Genomic DNA, 19,186 nt, shown 5'->3' on the forward strand with positions numbered 1-19,186 from the left:
CTATTCTGACCTCTAAGTAAATAGCATACTCTCCATGGCAAGGGTCAGCAAACTTTTTCTGCAAAGGTCCAGACTGTAAATATTTATGGCCCTCTGGGCCATGTGGGTTTTGCCACAACTACTCAGCCCCACAGCAGTAGTATGAAAGCAGCCAAAGAGAATATGTATATTAATGAGCATGGTTGCTTCAGTAAAAATTTATTGATGGATACTGAAATTTTAATTTCATCATGGAATATTATTTTGGTGGGGTTTTTTTTCCCCAACCACATTAAAGTGTCAAAAGCCCCTATTAGTTTATGGAAAGAAAGGAAAGAAAAACAGGCAGTGGGCTGGATTTGGCCTGCGGACTGGTTTCTGAGCCCTGCTCCGTGCCTCGGTGACCCTGGAAAGGTCAGTGCCACTGGTGGCACCCCTCTGAAAAGGAACGTCCTGCCCAATATAGGAAGGGATCCCTGTGGTCAAAGTGGCTTTTAGATCAGAGGTGCCAAAGACAGGAAAGATCAAACAGCTGATGGCACGTTAATTACAAGTTTTCATTTCCTGGGATTAAAGAGATTCTGGTTTAACCTTGCTGACTTAATAATGTTTCATCTAAATGAACACTACTTCCCTCCCCAAAAGTAAAATTATTCCAGTGGCAAAACTGAGTTATGATCATGTGCTCTTTTTAAGACAAATGCACCCTTGATGGATATAATGTTTCCAAGCCTTTTAACAAAGTTACTGGTTTTGTCCTCCCATAATGCATAATGTAGCTTTTGTACATGGCTTTGCCTTTCCTGCAGCTTAATACCTGGTGATAAAATAGAAAATAGATCTTATGTCAGGGTTCCCATGGCCCACTTACCCATTCAAGTCAACTAGAGGTATTTATTGCATTTAGATTTTCGTACTCTTTCTCAAAAATATTCTCAGTGGTTGAGCGTCTGCCTTCAGCTCAGAGTGTGATCCTGGGGTCCTGGGATTGAGTCCCACATCGGGCTCCCTATGGGGAGCCAGCTTCTCCCTCTGCCTATGTCTCCGCCTCTCTCTCTCTCTCATGAATAAATAAATAAAATATTTTTTTAAAAAGGGAAGAAAGAAAGAAACACCAATGCTTATTTTAAAAAGCTCCCAAGTATCAGGCTCGCTGGCAGTTCAGATACTGTTGCCTTTAAAATTATATATGGTTATGAGCTTTACTGGAAACGACCAATTTAAAGACAATTCGGGCGTGTTTTGTGCTAAAAGGTCAATCCTATAGGTACGCGTAGCACTGAAAAAAAGAGAAACTGTACTTGTTTTCAGATTTTTCTTTGATACAGATGTTAAGCAAAGGAGGGCGGCAATCGCCAACAGGTGGGCCAGCCGCTGGATAAACAAGGAGACTAGCGCCCCCTGGTGTTCCAGGCCTGTAAGGACTCCCTGAGGGCGGCAGCAGAAGAAAAAGGACAAGTTCAAGAACCTGCTACTTACTTCGCTTTTCAGGGAAGAAAAACTCTCACATCCAAATCAACATTACTTCAGTGACTACGGATTTTCTAGAGGGAAAACCGGACAGCAAAAGTGCTATTCCAGGACATTTTATCTATAACGGCTCTTAAAACACAGCTCAGCAAATATTATGGAGAGAAAACACACATGGGTGGCCATGTATTTGTATTATTTATATACCTTTCCAGCAACCCAAGAAAAGAGAAGCACGCCAACTCTCCTAGCAACCTACTCCCCTAGAATTCAGCCAAAACTCTAAGTACCTTCTCTACACTGACAACTCCTGTTGTAAGACCTGACTTTGCAGCTGAGCTCCAGACTTACGCCCGTGTGACAGCACCTGGTGCCAACCAGGCATTTCCAATATCGCATGTCCTCAGCAGAACTCTTGACCCTCCTCCCCAAACCTGCTCCTCCATAAATCCTATTGGCTTTATTTTCTAAATATATCCAGAACCTGCCTTTGCCAATTCTACGGGTACCTCTGATCCAAGCCCATATCATCTTAGCTGGATTATTGCAATAATCTCCTAGTTGGTTTGCCCAATTCCACCGTTGCTTTAATTTCCCTGCTTTAATTTTTCATATAGAAGCCTTACAATAATCCTTTTAGGGCACAAATCAGTCACCATCACATTTAAAACCTAAAATCCCTGGGGCCCCTGGGTGGCTCAGTCTGTTGGGTGTCTGCCTTGGGCTCAGGTCATGATCTCAGGGTCCCAGGATTGAGCCCTGCATGGGGCGCCCTCCTCAGCAGGGAGTCTGCTTTTCCCTCTCCCCACTGCTTGTGCTCTCTCTCCTTCTCTCTGTCAAATAAAAAAAAAATTTTGAATAAATAATAAAACCTAAAGTCCCTAACAATGGGTTCTTCCTAAACTGCCAGCTCTTACTTCTTTGCTTCCCCCCCCACCCCCACCCCGGCTGCTCTGGCCTCCTCACTGGGCCCTGAAAAAGCCTTCAGCCTTAGCATTTCTATTTCCCTTTCCCTGGTCCACCCTTCCCTTTGACGTGTACATGATGTGACCCTTTATTCTAGTCTCCTCCAAAGATTCCAAAGGAGGCTTCCGTGCCTCTCCTATCCAAAACAGTCCTCGTGTCTACACTTGACTCTGAAAAAAAAGTTATAGGAGTAATTTGTTTTCCCACATTAATTAGGTCTCTTGCACTAGCCCATTAAGGTAGTCATTTTGGTTCATGGCTACGTTCCTGAGGCTCTGAGCAGGGCCTGTGCACATAGTGCAGATAGTAGTGCACATAGTAGGGGATGCTCCCAAAATATTGTTGAATGAATGGCTGGCTTTTTCAAGAGGAAAAACAAATGGTATCTATTTACAATTACAGCTCAAGACAGTCTGGTGCTGCTACAAAGCAGCTGGGTGGCCCTCAGACACTGAAAGCACTGCGATCCCACCTACTGGCCCCACAGCTGAGAATGGGTCTCCTAGTGCCCGGCAGGAGGGCTGGACGAGCCAATCGGCTGTCAGCAGGAAAACATAGATCCATCCAGACTCAACAAACAGTGGGAAGAAATTACCCCGAGGGTAGGGATGCAGATGGAGGGCTCAGTTTAAACATATTGCGGGAGCAGATTTTGTTTTAACTTAACCTATTTTCCAGTAGATGTTTTTATAATGATGCTTTTTTTTTTTTTTATGCCTCCATGGGTAGCAAGTGCTTTTCTGGATCTTAAATCTCTTTTCTGGTGCTAAGGCAGAGTGCATGGACTGATTTCTCTGACTTTGAGCCACGCCAGATGGCCCCACTTGAGCAGAAAAGAGGCTGAAAGAAAGTTTAATCTTATAACCTCTTCTATAAACAATCTGGGGGAAAAAGATCAGGTCTCTGGCCTGTGGTATTTTACGTCTCGTGAGGATCATGCAGCACAGGGCAGCGAAGCCGAATTCGTCATTGGGGAGGGGTGTGTGGGGGGGGGGGCGGGTCTCTCTTTGCCACTGCGGCGCACAAGCTCCCCTGGCTACTGCGGGCCTGTGTCTTCACGTGTGAAATGACCTGAGCGACATCCTCATTATCAGCACTTTACAAAATTCTGCATTCCAAGGATGAAGACGCCGTTAGGGGACAGCCCAGGCCCTTGGCAACGGGAGACGGTAAAAAGCCGTCCAGGGCCGCAGGACGTAACCGCGAGATCCAAGGGCCAGGCCGTACGGAGGCCCTGGAGCTCGGAGCGAGCGGCCACGTCCTCGCGGCGGGCGAGCAGCACCCTCGGGACTGCCGACGCCCCGCAAAACCTTTCCCTACGGAGGGCGCGGCCCGGTCACGCCCGTGATGCGGCCTCACGGGTACGTCCTCCCGCGCGGAGCAGCAGCAGGTGCGCAGCGAGCGAGCAGCCGGCGAGCCCCCGGCGAGACCCCGCGGCGCGGCCTCGGGCCTCCGCGTACTTCGGGGGGTCGCCCGCCCTGCGTCGGGGGCACGGCGGTCTCCAAGCGCAGGTGCACTACGGGCTGAAACGGAAAGGCTCCGGAAAACGTGCGGCTACGCCTGCCCTCGCGTGCCCCCACGTGGCGCCTGCACCCCGAGGCTCCCACCTCGGCCCGCGCGCTCTCTGTCGTGCACCGAGGGGCTCTAGCTCGGGGCGGCTCTAGCTCGGGGCGGCTCTAGCTCCGGGCGGCTCTAGCTCCGGGCGGCTCAAGCTCAGGACGGCTCTAGCTCGGGGACGCTCTAGCTCGGGGCGGCTCTAGCTCGGGGCTGCTCTAGCTCAGGGCAGCTCTAGCTCCGGGCGGCTTTTGGTCAGGGCGGCTCTAGCTCGGGGCCGCTCTAGCTCGGGGCCGCTCTAGCTCCTGGCGGCTCTAGCTCGGGGCGGCTCTTGGTCGGGGCCCCTCTAGCTCCTGGCCGCTCTAGCTCGGGGCGGCTCTAGCTCGGGGCGGCTCTGGCTCCCGGCAGCTCTAGCTCGGGGCCGCTCTAGCTCGGGGCGGCTCTAGCTCGGAGCGGCTCTAGCTGGGGTGGCTCTAGCTTGGGGCGGCTCTAACTCGGGACAACTCTAGCTCCTGGCGGCTCTAGCTCGGGGCGCTCTAGCTCGAGGCGGCTCTTGGTCGGGGCCTCTCTAGCTCGGGGCGGCTCTGGCTCCCGGCGGCTCTAGCTCGGGGCGTCTCTAGCTCGGGGCGGCTCTAGCTCGGAGCGGCTCTAGCTGGGGTGGCTCTAGCTTGGGGTGGCTCTAGCTTGGGGCGGCTCTAACTCGGGGCGACTCTAGCTCCTGGCGGGTCTAGCTCAGGGCCGCTCTAGCTCGGGGCGGCTCTAGCTCGGGGCGGCTCTTGGTCGGGGCCGCTCTAGCTCCCGGCGGCTCTAGCTCGGGGCGGCTTTTGGTCAGGGCGGCTCTAGCTCCCGGCGGCTTTAGCGCGGGGCGGCTCTAGCTCGGGGCCGCTCTAGCTCGAAGCAGCTCTAGCTCGGGGCCGCTCTAGCTCGGGGCGGCTCTAGCGCGGGGCGGCTCTAGGTCGGGGCCGCTTTAGCTCGGGGCGGCTCTGGCTCCCGGCGGCTCTAGCTCAGGGCCGCTCTAGCTCGGGGCGGCTCTAGCTTGGGGCGGCTCTTGGTCGGGGCCGCTCTAGCTCGGGGCGGCTCTAGCTCAGGGCCGCTCTAGCTCGGGGCGGCTCTGGCTCCCGGGGGCTCTAGCTCAGGGCCGCTCTAGCTCGGGGCCCCTCTAGCTCGGGGCGGCTCTGGCTCCCGGCGGCTCTAGCTCCCAGCGGCTCTACTGGGGCCCCGGGGCCGCGGAATGGGCTCCGCGGCGGGCCCGCGCCGCGCACACGCGCCCCCCGCCCGGTCGCTCGCACTCACGGCTCCGCCGCGCCGCGCCGCCGGGCTCCTCGCGGCTCCTGCGCCCCTGGCCGGGGAGGCTGCGCGGCGGGCCGGGGGCGCGGGCCGGGGACGCGGGCCGGGGACGCGCGGCGCGGGCGAGCGGCGGGGGCGGGGCGGGGGCGGGGGCGGGGCGCGGGCCGGGCACGCGCTGGCGGGGAGGGGGCATCCGGAGGGCGAGCCGGACCAGCCCACGTTACGCGGCTTGCGGACTAATCGTTGACCCCGGATCCTTGCCCTGACCGGGAAGGAGACTACTAATTCCGCAGGCGCCAAGGCGAACAGCATTTCAAATCCACTTATTTCTAGAAGGTGTTCAGACCGCGCGGAGACCTACCAGTTCTCCTCCGTCGTAAATACCTTGTTGGTGCAGCATTTGCAGAGCAAACCCTGCGTGGGTTTCCGTTTGCCCCTGAGTGAAAACCCGTTTCTCAGAACAAGATTTACCTGTAGTACCTACAAGTTAGTTGCAGGAAACAGATTGCATTCTTTGAATTGAACCCTAGAATACAGGGCGGTACTATACGCAACTGATGACTGCTGAGTAAGTGCCTATTACATAAAACTTTCGTCCGACTTTTAACAGGGCCGATTTGATGCTTTAAATGAGAGACGTTTTTCCTGGTTTGGGTGTAGAGTAGGTTCAAATGGACTTTACGTCTTGCCCAAGCAAGCACAACCCCTGATTTACACAGCTAGCCAAATCTGAATTTGTAGGTGTGTAACTCACGGTGACCTATAGGACTAAACCTGTGCTTACCTTGTGGGAAAACAGAAGAAAACTGAACACAGTGGACAATAGTAGCACCTTTTTTTCAAGGAGGAAACAAAACTCCTAACAGAATGCATACAAGCCCACACTCCCTTGGGTTCGCTTTTCATTTTAGAAGGACCAAATGTTCACCCTCCAATTAGCTTGAACACAAATCACCATTTTTCTAAATGACCTTCAGGGGTCTAACCAAGTAAGAAAGTGAACATAGTAAGAGCAACCGCGGGTTCAGTTATAATAGGTGCTTTCAATCGCACTGCATGAATAAAGGAACAGGGAAAGAATTTAGGTTCCAAAGTTCAAAATTTAAAATTACCCATAAGTTTTATCCTCCAGGTGAAGATGAGAACGTGGGAAATGCAATCTGCTCCCTGGCATTCATTCAAATGGTCCAATCAAGTTTCTAGATTTCTGAGTGGTACTGATCTCACAGAGGTGATTTGTGAAGTCTGCGGCTTTCAACCTGTTCCCTCCGGAGGGAGTCCGGCTGATGTGCACAGCCTGACAGGCCATCATGGGCATTCCTGACACAGCGACAGGTGTGTCACATCACATTCTCCCCTGTACTCAAGTAAACAGTTCCCAATGCAAAGTGAGGACGATCCTACTGTAGGAATAAACCTAACACCTGCTCTCAGCCAGCAGGAAAAGTGCAATGTTCACAAACATAAGGCCAGTTTTAACGACTTGTGTGCAAGACCCTTCACAAATACTGTCTTTTGTAGAAAGTCCTACTGTTCTTTTCACATGTCCATATTCTTGAGAGGAGGTCACATTTTGTAAGCTGCTAAAACCCCAAGTGAGCTATTGCTTCTTTCAGGCTCAAGAGGACAACCAGTGAATGGAAGGAGACAAGACGGCCCATGTGGGAAGGACAGTCCATGGATGAGGGATGTTAAGTGGAGAAAGTGACTTGCCTGGGTCTAGAGGGGGAGTGAGTACCTCTTCTAAGAAATGAACCAAAAATCACCCCTTGGAAATTATGTTTCTTGGAAACCCTTTCGTGCGTCATATAAAGCGATCTTTATAATGGTTACTTATCCGCTAGTACTAGGTCTCTTATGAGACGTAAACATATTTGAAGAATGGACATGGTGTGCTCACTACAACAGACCAGGCTACTAGGACAGGCGAGAGAGTGTTTATAGTTTTCAGCACTCAAAATAAGCTGCATTTCAATGTTCAGGTGCTTTTTTTTTTTTTTTAAGATTTTATTTATTTATTCATGAGAGACAGAGACACAGGCAGGGGGAGAAGCAGGCTCCTCGCAGGGAGCCTGATGCAGGACTTGATCCCCAGCCCCAGGATCATGCCCAGAGCTGAAAGCAGACACTCAACTGCTGAGCCACCCAGGCATCCCAGTTCGGGTGCTTTAAAGAAGGTTCTAGGGCACCTGGGTGGCTCAGCGGTTGAGCATCTGCCTTCAGCTCAGGTCGTGATCCTGGGGTCCTGGGATCAAGTCCCACATTGGGCCCCCTGCAGGAAACCTGCCTCTCCCCCTGTGTGTCTCTCATGAATAAATAAATAATCTTTTAAAAAAGAAGAAGAAAGTTCCATTCTGTTACTTGACACAGGGCAGAGTCAGTGAACAGTTTGTTCTAATGAAGTACTCCATCCAAATGAAAGCATAATGTGCAAGTGTTTATTTCAATAACTATGTGAAGGTCCTTATTTTTGGACAACAGCAAGGCATTTTATTATCCACTCTTTCCATTCCTTAAAGGCTTCCACAGGTTTTGGTAAATTCACATTATCCTCACAACTGTGTTCCGTGCTGACTCCGGGGGTGTCAGCCGACTCATCATCAATCCACCTCACCAGCGCCTTGAAAAACAGAAAGCAGATTCGCATGTTAACAAATCAGAGCAAAATAGTCTTAGGCCGGAGAAAAATGTTGGCTTCTAAATCACGTTATCTAACTCTGTGACTTCTATTACCCCAGTAAGATGTTCCGTTTGATAAGGACGTTTGTGAATATGGAATAAGACTACGGGGCAGCCTGGGTGGCTCAGCAGTTTAGCGCCACCTTCAGCCTAGGGCCTGATCCTGGAGACCCAGGATCGAGTCCCACGTGGGACTCCCTGCAGGGAGCCTGCTTCTCCCTCTGCCTGTGTCTCAGCCTCTCTGTGTCTCTCATGACTAAATAAATATTAAAAAAAAAAAAAAGACTACACAAACTATGATTACAAGTGACGGTCAGAAGTGTGCACAGAAGAGATTAAAGAGAAACACGCCAATCCTCCCAGGTTTTTCTGGATGGGAGGACTATGCTTTTCTCAACATGCCGAATGTTCCACAGGGCACTGGGCAAGTGCTTCGGATCTGATGTGAAAGTGGGTCCCTAAGTAAGTGTGCACACAGGTGGAGACAGACACGTACATGTGAAGATCCCCGCAGGAGTAGTCACACCCTTGAGCAGGGTCGTGATGGATACGGACCTGTTTGTGGGTGTGCGGACACTCAGACAAGCACACACATACTGAGATTAGGTACTTTCCCTCTTCCTCCTCGAAGTAGCCCATTCCTTCCTCTGAGTGAAGAGCATACCTCTGTCCCACATTTGGAAAAATAAAGCATCGCCACATGTACTTATGGTTTAAAAAAAAAAGAACTGCCACACCAAGTAACATTAGCCTGGATCCCTGAATGGCTCAGCAGTTAAGCATCTGCCTTTGGCCCAGGGTGTGGTCCTGGAGTCCTGGGATCAAGTCCCACATCGGGCTCCCTGCATGGAGCCTGCTTCTCTCTCTGCCTGTGTCTCTGCCTCTCTCTCTTCTCTCTCTCATGAATAAATAAAATCTTTTTTTTTTTTTTTTTTTAAAAAAAAAAAAGGGCAGCCCGGATGGCTCAGCGGTTTAGCACCACCTTCGGCCCAGGGCGTGATCCTGGAGACCCAGGATCGAGTCCCACGTCGGGCTCCCTGCATGGAGACTGCTTCTCCCTCTGCCTGTCTCTGCCTCTGCCTCTCTCTCTCTCATGAATAAATAAATAAAAATAAAAAAAATATTACCCTGTTCTCCCAAGTCATGTTCTCTCTCCCCCAGCGAAGGGGGAACACAGAAACGTCTTCCACTGTTTCTCATTGAACTACAAGTGTAAGGCACTCAGAGGCCGGGCAGTTTAAGAGATTTCTTTGCGTGTTTTTTTTTTTTTTTTAACCACAGCTTCCTGCTTATCTTTGCACTAATTTCCTCCGATAAATTATAGCTCCAGAGAAGGGCCTGATAGAAAATGGTAGTTTGCTACTTATATAACCACTTCCCCCTCTTTTTCTTCCCCTCGTTTACTTGGTATCTTTCTATTATGTTGAAGCCAATAGCACACTGCAACTTGCGTAAACAGATAGGGCAAAGGTTGAGGGGGCGCCGGTCAGCTTCTTCTAGGTGGTTGGAGCCTTGCATGAGGCATGCAAGCCATTGGCAGTGTCGAAGTCCAAATATGTGTCCAATCTCATGGGTTAAAGTCTGCAAGACATTCACATCAAGGCTTTATAGCGCCACCATCATCAAAGGGTTAGACATTCCTCCTTTTTCTTGCTTTTCAAGAAACAAACTTACATTCATCACCAAAACTTCAACCTGCCCAAAGACTTAATCCTTCATTTCAATGCCTAAATGTCTTACTGCTTTCCTTCCTATACTTGATTACTTCTCCTGGAGCAGGGTTTCTCAGCCTTGATACACCTGACATGTGGGGTGTGATCATTCTTTGTGCATGGGCCGGTGGGGGGTGGGGAGGAGTGGACAACTGTCCTGTGCAATGTAGATGCTCAGCATCATCCCCAGGCTCTACCCACTAGAGACCAGCAACACCCCGGCCCCAACTGCAACAACCAGAAATATCTCTAGATATTGCCAGAAGTCCCTGGGTGGCAAAAATCACCCCTGGTTGACACCTGTTGCTCCAGGCCAGTGGGACAATTCAGATTCTGGGACTTTCCCCTAGAGATGCTGAGTCAGTAGGTCTAGAAGGGAGGGGGCTATTAGCATGTTAATGAACACACCAGGTGATACTGATGCGGGGTATGAGCTCTGAACACACCGTAGCTCTCAAACCCCAAGCAAGGGTACTTATGAAAACAGAACTTCCTAGCTGCGGAAAAAGCCTGTGTCTCTGGCTACTGAGGCAGGCAGGGGAGCATTAGGAGATGGGCTTTCCAAATAGCAAGGGCTGGGGAGATTGACTAGAACTAACCACAGTAGAAGGTAGCCTGGAGCCCAAGAGGAAGCCATTCTCAAGACCTCTGCCTGAGAGCAGAGCCCCTCCAAGGGGAGCTTTATTAGATGACCACCACAGCTCCGAAGAGTCAGTTACCTTACCCATACCAGACTTCTGGAATTAGACTAGTGGCGAGGATGTGGGTACAGCCAAGGCTGCATGTAACTAGCCAGACAGAAAGCCAGCACAGATACTGTCAATTCCAATATTAAGGCATCCATTTAAATTTTTATTGATAACTTCAGTCAAACAATAGGCACCAAACGCCTATAGATGATACAACCTCACGTATAATATTACCTTAACGACTGCTGATAACACAATGCAGGAATTAAGAGCTCTTTAAAAAATACTCTGGTGGGTTTTCTTTTCTTTTCTTTTTTTTTTAAATGACTCACCTTACAGGAACGAAGCAGCAAAACACTGGTCACTTCAGGAGTATAATAGTTCTCAAAAACGGAATAGTCGCTTGAAGATACTCTCCGCAGCTTGTTCACTTTGCCTTCAAAGCGTGAGCTATAAAAATCACTGCCGTACCTGGCAAAGCTGAATATCCCCACACCTATAAAAGGAGGAGCAAGCAACAACAGAAGGGGAGTAAGATTTCTGAATGAAAGACCAAGAAAGAGCGCCCGCTTGGGCGTCCAGTCATTGGGTGCAAATCCGTGCTAGTGCGTTCACACGGTCCAATACGCTTCAGGTTTGCCACGACAGAGGAGGGCTTTTGCCCTCAGATTTCCCTCTCTACATCTTCTTCTGCCATCCAACCTCCTCTGCCCTGTAAAACCCATGGTCTTGAGATCAAATTATTGAGAAACTCAAAGTTCCAGAATTGTTTTTACCCCCTCTTTTTCTCAAAGCCAAGTCCAAATCAAGTACTCTAAGAGAAGCAAGAAGTGGTGACACACACACCACGCACCCATGACTTTACTCTTTCAGAACACAATAAACAGATCTCCAGGTCCTATGCTGAGGGTTCCTGCACCTTCCTGGTGCCATGCTGAGGGAAACCGGCGTGCCACTGCCCTGATGCTGGGAGACCATGCCTTCAGACAACCTCTTCCCTCCCCCACTCCTCACTCGGAGCACGACTCTGCTGTGTGGCTGCCTGTGTGGCTGCCCTCGGATGACCAGAATAAACACCCTTTTAACTGACTTCCTGTTATACTGACGCTTGTTTCAACCATCCCTGCGTACACGGAGCACAGGGTTTGCTGCACAACGCATTCTAAAGGGCATGGCTTTAGAATGTGACTTGCTTACATTATCACTGTTATTTATGTCTCTTTCAGTTGTTATTTGAAAGTAATACGGCATTTTTTTTTTGCGGGGGGGGGTTAAAGAAATGAATTCATAGTAAGTCTGTTGGATCTACCTTGACCCACAGAGAACACTCCTCACCCCACCCTTGGAAGTGTTGCCTGGTATTTAGGGTGAGAGACAGCACTCTGAAAGTTAAGAAAAAACAAAATCTGCTCATGTCACAGCTGACCTCGTCTGTGCTCTGGCCAAACAAATGTGGGCATACATCCCTCCAATACCTTTAGCAAGAACATTTTTTCCTTCTAATAATCCTATGAATGGAAACTTATTTTCTTTAGTAATTAACTGTTTCTCTATTTTAAAATCTTCACTTTTGTACCCTTGGAGAGTACAGTCACGTGTAGTAAGATACTGTCTCATTACATGGCACTTCAGTGCTGCTAGCCTACACCTTCTCTTAGGCCATGCAATATTTAAGAAACTTACTTTTTAAAAGGGTGGAGGTGTTTACAGTAGAAACATTTTAGGGGAATGTCTCCTGACCTCCTCAACCAGGAATAAGATAAATTAGCTAGCAATGTCTAGAGAAATTGTTTTAATATATCTTTAATGTTTCATCACTGTCAGATTAATTATGAAAGGAGAGATAAAAATTTAGCTCATAAAAGTTTACTTCTGATAGGGGCACCTGGGTGGCTCAGTTAGGCATCTGCCTTGGGCTCAAGCCATGATCCCAGGGTCCTGGGATCGAACCCCATGTCAGGTTCCCTGCTCAGCGAGGAATCTGCTTCTCCCTCTGCCTCTGCCCCTCCCCCCAGTGGGTGCGCGCGCGCGCGCGCTCTCTCTCTCTCTCTCTCTCTAATACAATCCTTATTTTAAAAATTTTATTTCTGGGGATGCCTGGGTGGCTCAGCAGTTGAGCCCCAGGATCGAGTCCCACGTTGGGCTCTCTGCATGGCACCTGCTTCTCCCTCTGCCTGTGTCTCTGCCTCTCTCTCTCTCTCTCATGAATAAATAAAATCTTTAAAAATAAATAAATAAAAATTTTATTTCTGAAAGAAAGATGGCTCTTACAAAAATCAGAAAGACAGCAGTGGCCAGAGTATCCAAGAGTGTGTTGATGGTGGGATGGAGGGTGGGGGTGGGGGGACACTCTAGGAACGTAAAGGAAGTCACCAATGAAAGAGTAGGGGGAAGAAGAGGCTCTGTGGTGCCCTGGGCTCCCACCTCTAGTGAATGTGTCACAAAGGGAGATATCTAATAGAAAGAAACATCTGTTAAAGAAGGTGCCCGGGATCCCTGGGTGGCGCAGCGGTTTGGCGCCTGCCTTTGGCCCAGGGCGTGATCCCGGAGACCCGGGATCGAATCCCACATCGGGCTCCCGGTGCATGGAGCCTGCTTCTCCCTCTGCCTGTGTCTCTGCCTCCCTCTCTCTCTCTCTCTCTGTAACTATCATAAATAAATAAAAATTTAATAAAAAAAAAAAAAAAAAAGAAGGTGCCCACCTCCAACAACCCTGAGGCCGATGTAGCACCTGGACAGTCCATGAACTGGTACTCCGAAAATACCGTCCTGGGTACCTACTCCCCCCAGAATGCTAATGGATGACACTCCCCTTACTGCATTGGACTTTCCCTTTCAAACCTGTCAGATCCTAAGGAATGAGGGTAGAGAAATTATAGCAAACATGGAAGGATGGGAAGAAAAGAAGTGGAAAGAAAGAAAAAAAGAAAAACAATTAGGCTAAAATAGTATTTGCTTCCAGGTCCTTTCCCACCCTTAGTATCACCATATAGAATTCTTATGAGCCAAGTTTACTGTATCTAAGTCGAAAACTGAAGTTGATATTTTTTTCAAGTAAAATAACAAAATGTCACAAGACACAGAATAAGAAGCTTGCACACTTGTGCAATCAGTCTATGGTTTATCTATACTAGAGAACTACAAAAAGAACTGAAAATCAATTAGCAAGATTTTCACTTACGTTGATGATAGGGGATTTTTAAAATTATTTATTCGGAGGGGAGGGAGAGAGAGACAGACAGTGCACAGGTCGGGGGAGGGGCAGAGGGACCAGGGGAGGGAAAGAATCTCCAGCAGATTCTCTCCGAGTGCGATGGGACTTGATCTCATGCCCCTAAGATCATGACCTGAGCTGAAACCAAGAGTCACACACTTAACCAACTGAGTCACCCAGGGTGCCCCTATGTTAATGATATTTCAAGCATCCTTAATATCTTTAATTCACCTTGCTAGTGAATTACTGATATTTACCATCTGTTGTGCTGAATGCCTATATATATGCCACCCATAAACACACACTTTTTATGTACCAGTTTACTGTTAGGTAAACTATCTCAAAAGGACTCTCTGAAATAGGTATCATTAGCCTCAAGATCATAGGGATGAAGCCAGAATATCAGAATCCATCCACAGCACACTTCCTGAGCACAGCATGATGCACCAGAATTATTATAGTCTTAAGTATCAAAATTATAATTGGTTGGAATTTCTTCCCTTTATCAACATTTTCAAATATTCTCAGGTTGAGGAAATTTCTACCAACAATGTCAAAAAGGAATACCATCTGTCAAAGAGGCCTGTCCAAAGACAAAATTCCAGGAGTCTCTTGGGTAAAGATCAATCATGGTTATTCCCACAATACAGAAGGCATCTCCAGGTTTCTTCTTTTTTAGGAACCTCAGGATGTCTCCTATTTGAAAAAAAATGTATACATGAGATATATATATATATCGATACATGTATGGAGATATATATATATGTGTGTATATATATATATACACATACATATCAATGTAATACATGTATTACATACATGTATCTATCTAATATCTCCTTTACTCAATTCAAATTGTAAAGCTGTTTAATTCACCTGCGTGAATTTGTAGGTTTTGTGTGTTATCATTGACTCTAAAGGAACACCTCGTTACAGAGACAGGAACCGGTTCTAGGAGTTTTACTGTCAAGCTGTAGAAAAATGCTTCACAGTAGCCCTTGAGCCATTTAATATATTCGTCACTGATAATCCTGGTGTTTCCTAGAGATCCTGTAAGATGGAAAAAAATGTAAAGACAGACTTTAAGGTGATTAAACATTCAGTCTTCATCTCAGTCTATAATTAGAAATCTGAAATGAGAAGCAAACTACCGCTAAATTTTCAATAAACCTTTATCACTCGTTGATCTGAATATAATTACAAAGACACAAAATGTCCTGTTTTAGGGCTATTTAGGTATATAACTTCCACCATGGTAACGAATGTCAAAAAAATGATCATAAAAACTACCACTTGCATGAGATCAGCAGCCCAGGCTATCCCTGGCAACAGCCCTGTTGCCTTAACCAACCCAAATCCGTCATGTTAACAGTGTATACCAATGCACTGTATATAAATACTGCGTTTCTCCGGAGATGGTGCCTTTCTATAAGGATCACTGAAAAACTGTTCGAAGTCTTGGGGAGCCTCAGGATGGGAGATGATCCAATCTGATTCCGAATGCAAGGTAATGGGTCCAAAGAGATCATTGTCTGCCTTGAAGGCTTTGTTCAGCAAACGCCGTTCGCCAGCATCTAACTTCTCATACTGTGACACAAGTGTTGGGTTCTTTGAGATGAGAGCTGTTTTTAGAGTCTGTTCAGAGTGCCGTACTGTTTGCATCTACCAGGAAACACAAGTAATCAAATACACCATGTAAATCCATTCCGGTCACTTTAATCTACCTATCCTCCACATACATACATCTCTCATTTCTCCCTAAAATGAAAAAACTGATTGCCTCTTTTTTTTTTTTTTTAACACCAAACAACTGTGTTCCTTTGCCATTTCCAATCAATTTCTTGGGAAGGGTATCTGAAAAAGTGAAAAGAAAAATCATGAAATTCATTCCTCCTCCCCTTATGGAACCTGCTCCCATTATAAAAACTGAAAGAGGATGGCCTGATTTCCTATTTCTTTCTGTCCTTAGGGTAACAGTATTACGAATGGAGTCATTAGGGCCACATGAAAAATACTCATCTTTTCCAAGGTGACTCAAAGATGTTCCAGACAACACAAAAAGAGAACTGATGTAAGTCCTGCCATTTCTGTAATTTAACTGCAGGCTGGTAACAGACCTCAGCCACTGAAGTGCATTGCCTCAAAGCCCTGTCACCCGGAGGGGAAGACATCAGGTGACTAATCAAAAGCCAGACTCACAATGACAGGTCTCTTCCATTCACATCGTGTTCCTCTGTAGGGCTGTCATCCTTTCTTCTGAATGCGTCAAACAGCTGTTCCACCGCGAGGCTTTTTGATTTAGAAAAGGAACAAAAATAATAAAATAAAATTTGGACTTCACTGTCTGGAGCCTATCCTATTTCCTACTCATCTAGATTTCCCCCCCCCCCCCCACCTCTCCTGTTTAATGTTTGAGAATTGCTGGGAAACGTTAAGCTAACATGTGTTCTGGCTGGACATCAGAACCTTAGGGGTGCCGGAACATGCACGGAATTCCCAGTCGGAGGTCACTATGGTCAAAGCTCTGACATGTGCATAGGATCGTCCTTCTCCCACAGGACAAAATCCCCAGCTAAACGTGCCCTCCCGCGTGCTATACCTACCTGCAGGGAGGTAGGGTCCCATCGAGGTGTCTGCCTTGCAGGGACGGGCATGCCTGGGCCTGGCCGGGAAGGGGCTGTGCCGGGCGCCTTCACCCTACAGTCATTAGAAAGGCAGTGTTCCTGGGAAAGGTCGGCCTTCTGCCGGCCCCCCAGGTCCCTGGGCGGAACCGCGGGGGGCACAACAGGATCGTGTAAATGCGCTGGGGGGGTCTGCAGTGCTGTCGGCGCTAAAACCAGCACATCCTGGGCTCACCTGGACCACTCGGTCACCCCGGCTGGTTGCTATAGCAACCGCACCTTGGGCCGGGGCCCGTGCAACCGCGAGCCGGTCCCCGGTCGGGGTGAAGAGGGGGGATCCCCCGCGGAGGCTCCTTGGTCTTTCCGCCCAGAGGAAGCCTCCTCGGAGGGCCTGACTCCCCGGAGACGCCCCCGCCCCCGCCCCCGCCGTCCTCCCCTGCTTCCGCCGCCGCCGCCCCGCCCACATCGTCTCTCCCCCGCCGACCGCGACCGCCCCCGTCCTCCCACGACCAAGCCCCCACGGCGGGCGGCTCCACCCGCACGGCCCTCACCCCGCAGGCCAGGACGCCGCCGGCCCCCGCAGCCGCCCCTGCGCCGCACCGCGCCCCGCAACCCGCAACGCCACGCCCCATCGCGCCACGCACCGCTCCGTCGCGCGCGCACAGCGCCCTGCCACGCCCCCTCGCCGCACGCCACGCCCCCCGCCGCACGCCACGCCCCCGCCGCACGCCGCGCCCCCACGTCACACGCCGCGCCCCCTCGCGCCCCCTCGCGCCCCGCTGCCGAGGGCGGCGGGCGCCGTCCGGGTGTCCGCGAGCGGGTCCGCGGTTCGTCCGAGTCGGTCCCCGCGGGGCGCGCTGCTCCCGCGCCGGGTCCCGGGGCAGCCGCAGGGGCGGGGCGCGCGGCGGGAGGCCGGGTCTCGCGGCCGCGGCTCTCGGTCGGGTTTGCCGCGAGCGCAGGTGTGCGCCGGGGCCCGCGGGCCTGCGGGGCGCCCTGGGCGTGACTCACGCGAGCGGCCGCGTCCAAAATAAGTCAGCGGCGGCCGCGGGGTGACGCACGGCCTGGGCGCGCGCCCCGCCTGCCGTCCTCGCCGGGCTTTCCCCTCCGCGCCCGCCTGCCGCGGCCTGGGCGCCGCCTGGGCGCGGCCGCAACCGTGAAGCTCGGGGGGGGGGGGGGGGGAGCGCGGGGGGGGGCGCGGGGGGCGCCCTGCAGGGTCGGTCCCCGCCGGGGGGGGAGGTCCCCGGCTGCCTCGCTCGCGCTGATAAGGCCGAGGCGCCGGTGCCGCAGAGGAGCGAGCCCCCGGGTGGCCCTGCGCGGGCCGGGTAACCGCGGGGCCTCGTGGAAGGAGCCGGCCCTGACCGCTGCTCGCGCCCTCCACAGCCCCTTCGTGCCGGCGCAGGTGTCGGGCTGGTCGCCCCCCGGGCCGCCCCGAAGCCCACCCACCCCGCTCTCCGTCTGCCCCAGCAGCTACCTACAAAGGCCCCCGCCCCGCCCCGCCCCGCCCCCAGGAACCCAGGTCCAGGTGCAGGTCCAGGTCCAGGTCAGCCTGCGTCCTCTCCCCTCCACCTTTCCCCACAGCTCTTCCCAGGACCTCACCTGAAGGGACGCTCAGCTTTCCTCCCTCCAGCCTTCACTCAAACACACGCCTGAGCCCTGGTCTTCATTTCCAAGCCTTCGGCTCACCACGACCAGGCAACTTCTATTCTTTTGAAGTTCAGGCCATTTTACCGTAGGCTGGGGTTTCTTTTTCCTTTCTTTTTTAAAGAATTTATTCATTTCTTCTGAGACACAGGCAGAGGGAGAAGCAGGCTCCTTGCAGGGAGCCCGACGTGGGACTCGACCCCGGGTCCCCAGGATCAGGCCCTGGGCCGAAGGCAGGCGCCTAACCACTGAGCCACCCGGGCATCCCCGGCTGGTTTTTCCTCATCCTAATCGTCCTTCCCGCGCTCCAGGAAGGACACATGCGTTTTTCTGGATGACTTCAGCCCCGTCTGAAGGTTATCTTCACCCTTAATCCCTTGTCATCTCTCCTTAGGGGACTGTAACTTCATAAATATTTGACCTTTTCAGCTCCAGTGATCACCTCGGTCGCTCACTTGTTTACACCCCCTGGACCTTAAAATGTCCCACATCATTCTTTGACCTCGGTGCCAATGTCCGCCCTTACCCAAACCCATTCTTCAGTAACACGCGTTCATATCCCGCCTGGTCCCAAAGTTTTAAACCGAGAACATCAACCACTCTCACTGTATCTGAGATACTTCTTGGCTTTCTTGGTATTTGTGCCTTTTGACTGAATGCAAATCTCCAGACATCCCAGGAGTCAGGGTAGCACAGGAGCTAAGACGATGGTCTGGGTTTGAATCCTGGAACCACCTCTGTTCATTAGCATGTGGCCAGCATCCATTTTTTAACCTTATGCATCTCTTCCCTGGTTTGTACAACAGAGATGATACTAGTACAGACCTTCCCTAGTATGGGAACATTTTACCTTTTGATCTACTGGCCTTCTGACATCCTGAGGGGCTTCGTTGAGCTCAGTGTTCACCCGTTCCTAGAGGCCTCCCTCCCCCCACCTCCTGCAACACAAAACCCCATCCTCTGCAATGCTCATTGCCTTGTGCATACCACTGTCATCGTCCTTATCACGATGATCGTGACATTTCTTCAGTGTCTCCCTTTCTAAACTGTGAGATGCTTAAAGACTTTCATTCAAGGTATCCAGAACATAAAAGTTATCTATTGGCTTTTCATTCAACTCATGTATTCATCAACAGGGTTTGTTTTGTTTTGTTTTTTCATTTGAACTACTTAAATTCACTTTCTGGATTAAAAAAAAACTTTCTGGTTGCTCCCAAACTTTAGAAAGATACCACATTTCTGTACAATCTCAAAGTAATACTTCTTGTTTAAAAAATTTAGTACCCCATGTGTGTTAAGCTTTATTTTTAGAATGAAAAGATATATATGTTATATATATATGTAATTATACATAACATATAAAGTGTATGTATA

General features: G+C 50.2%; 1 protein-coding gene across 3 annotated transcripts; it reads right to left on the minus strand.

Annotated features, from left to right (window-relative positions):
* Positions 1-7,672: 7,672 nt before the first annotated feature.
* On the minus strand, positions 7,673-16,866 carry AMZ2 (archaelysin family metallopeptidase 2). 3 transcript variants are annotated; one of them, XM_038546788.1, is made up of 9 exons: positions 16,816-16,866; positions 16,154-16,247; positions 15,750-15,839; positions 14,930-15,212; positions 14,427-14,600; positions 14,118-14,246; positions 10,669-10,832; positions 9,340-9,516; positions 7,673-7,876 (listed from the first exon to the last, which is right to left on the minus strand). In XM_038546788.1, the coding sequence occupies exons 4-9, from the start codon at positions 15,210-15,212 to the stop codon at positions 7,721-7,723; spliced, it is 1,083 nt and encodes a 360-aa protein (XP_038402716.1). In that variant the 5' UTR covers positions 15,750-15,839; positions 16,154-16,247; positions 16,816-16,866; the 3' UTR covers positions 7,673-7,720. The 3 variants fall into 3 exon arrangements, with proteins under 3 accessions (XP_038402716.1, XP_038402713.1, XP_038402715.1); XM_038546785.1 differs by lacking the exon at positions 16,816-16,866 and adding an exon at positions 16,723-16,806; XM_038546787.1 differs by lacking the exon at positions 16,816-16,866 and adding an exon at positions 16,407-16,571.
* Positions 16,867-19,186: the final 2,320 nt, after the last annotated feature.

Source organism: Canis lupus, chromosome 9 (assembly GCF_011100685.1).
Source record: "Canis lupus familiaris isolate Mischka breed German Shepherd chromosome 9, alternate assembly UU_Cfam_GSD_1.0, whole genome shotgun sequence".
Lineage (NCBI taxonomy): Eukaryota > Metazoa > Chordata > Mammalia > Carnivora > Canidae > Canis > Canis lupus.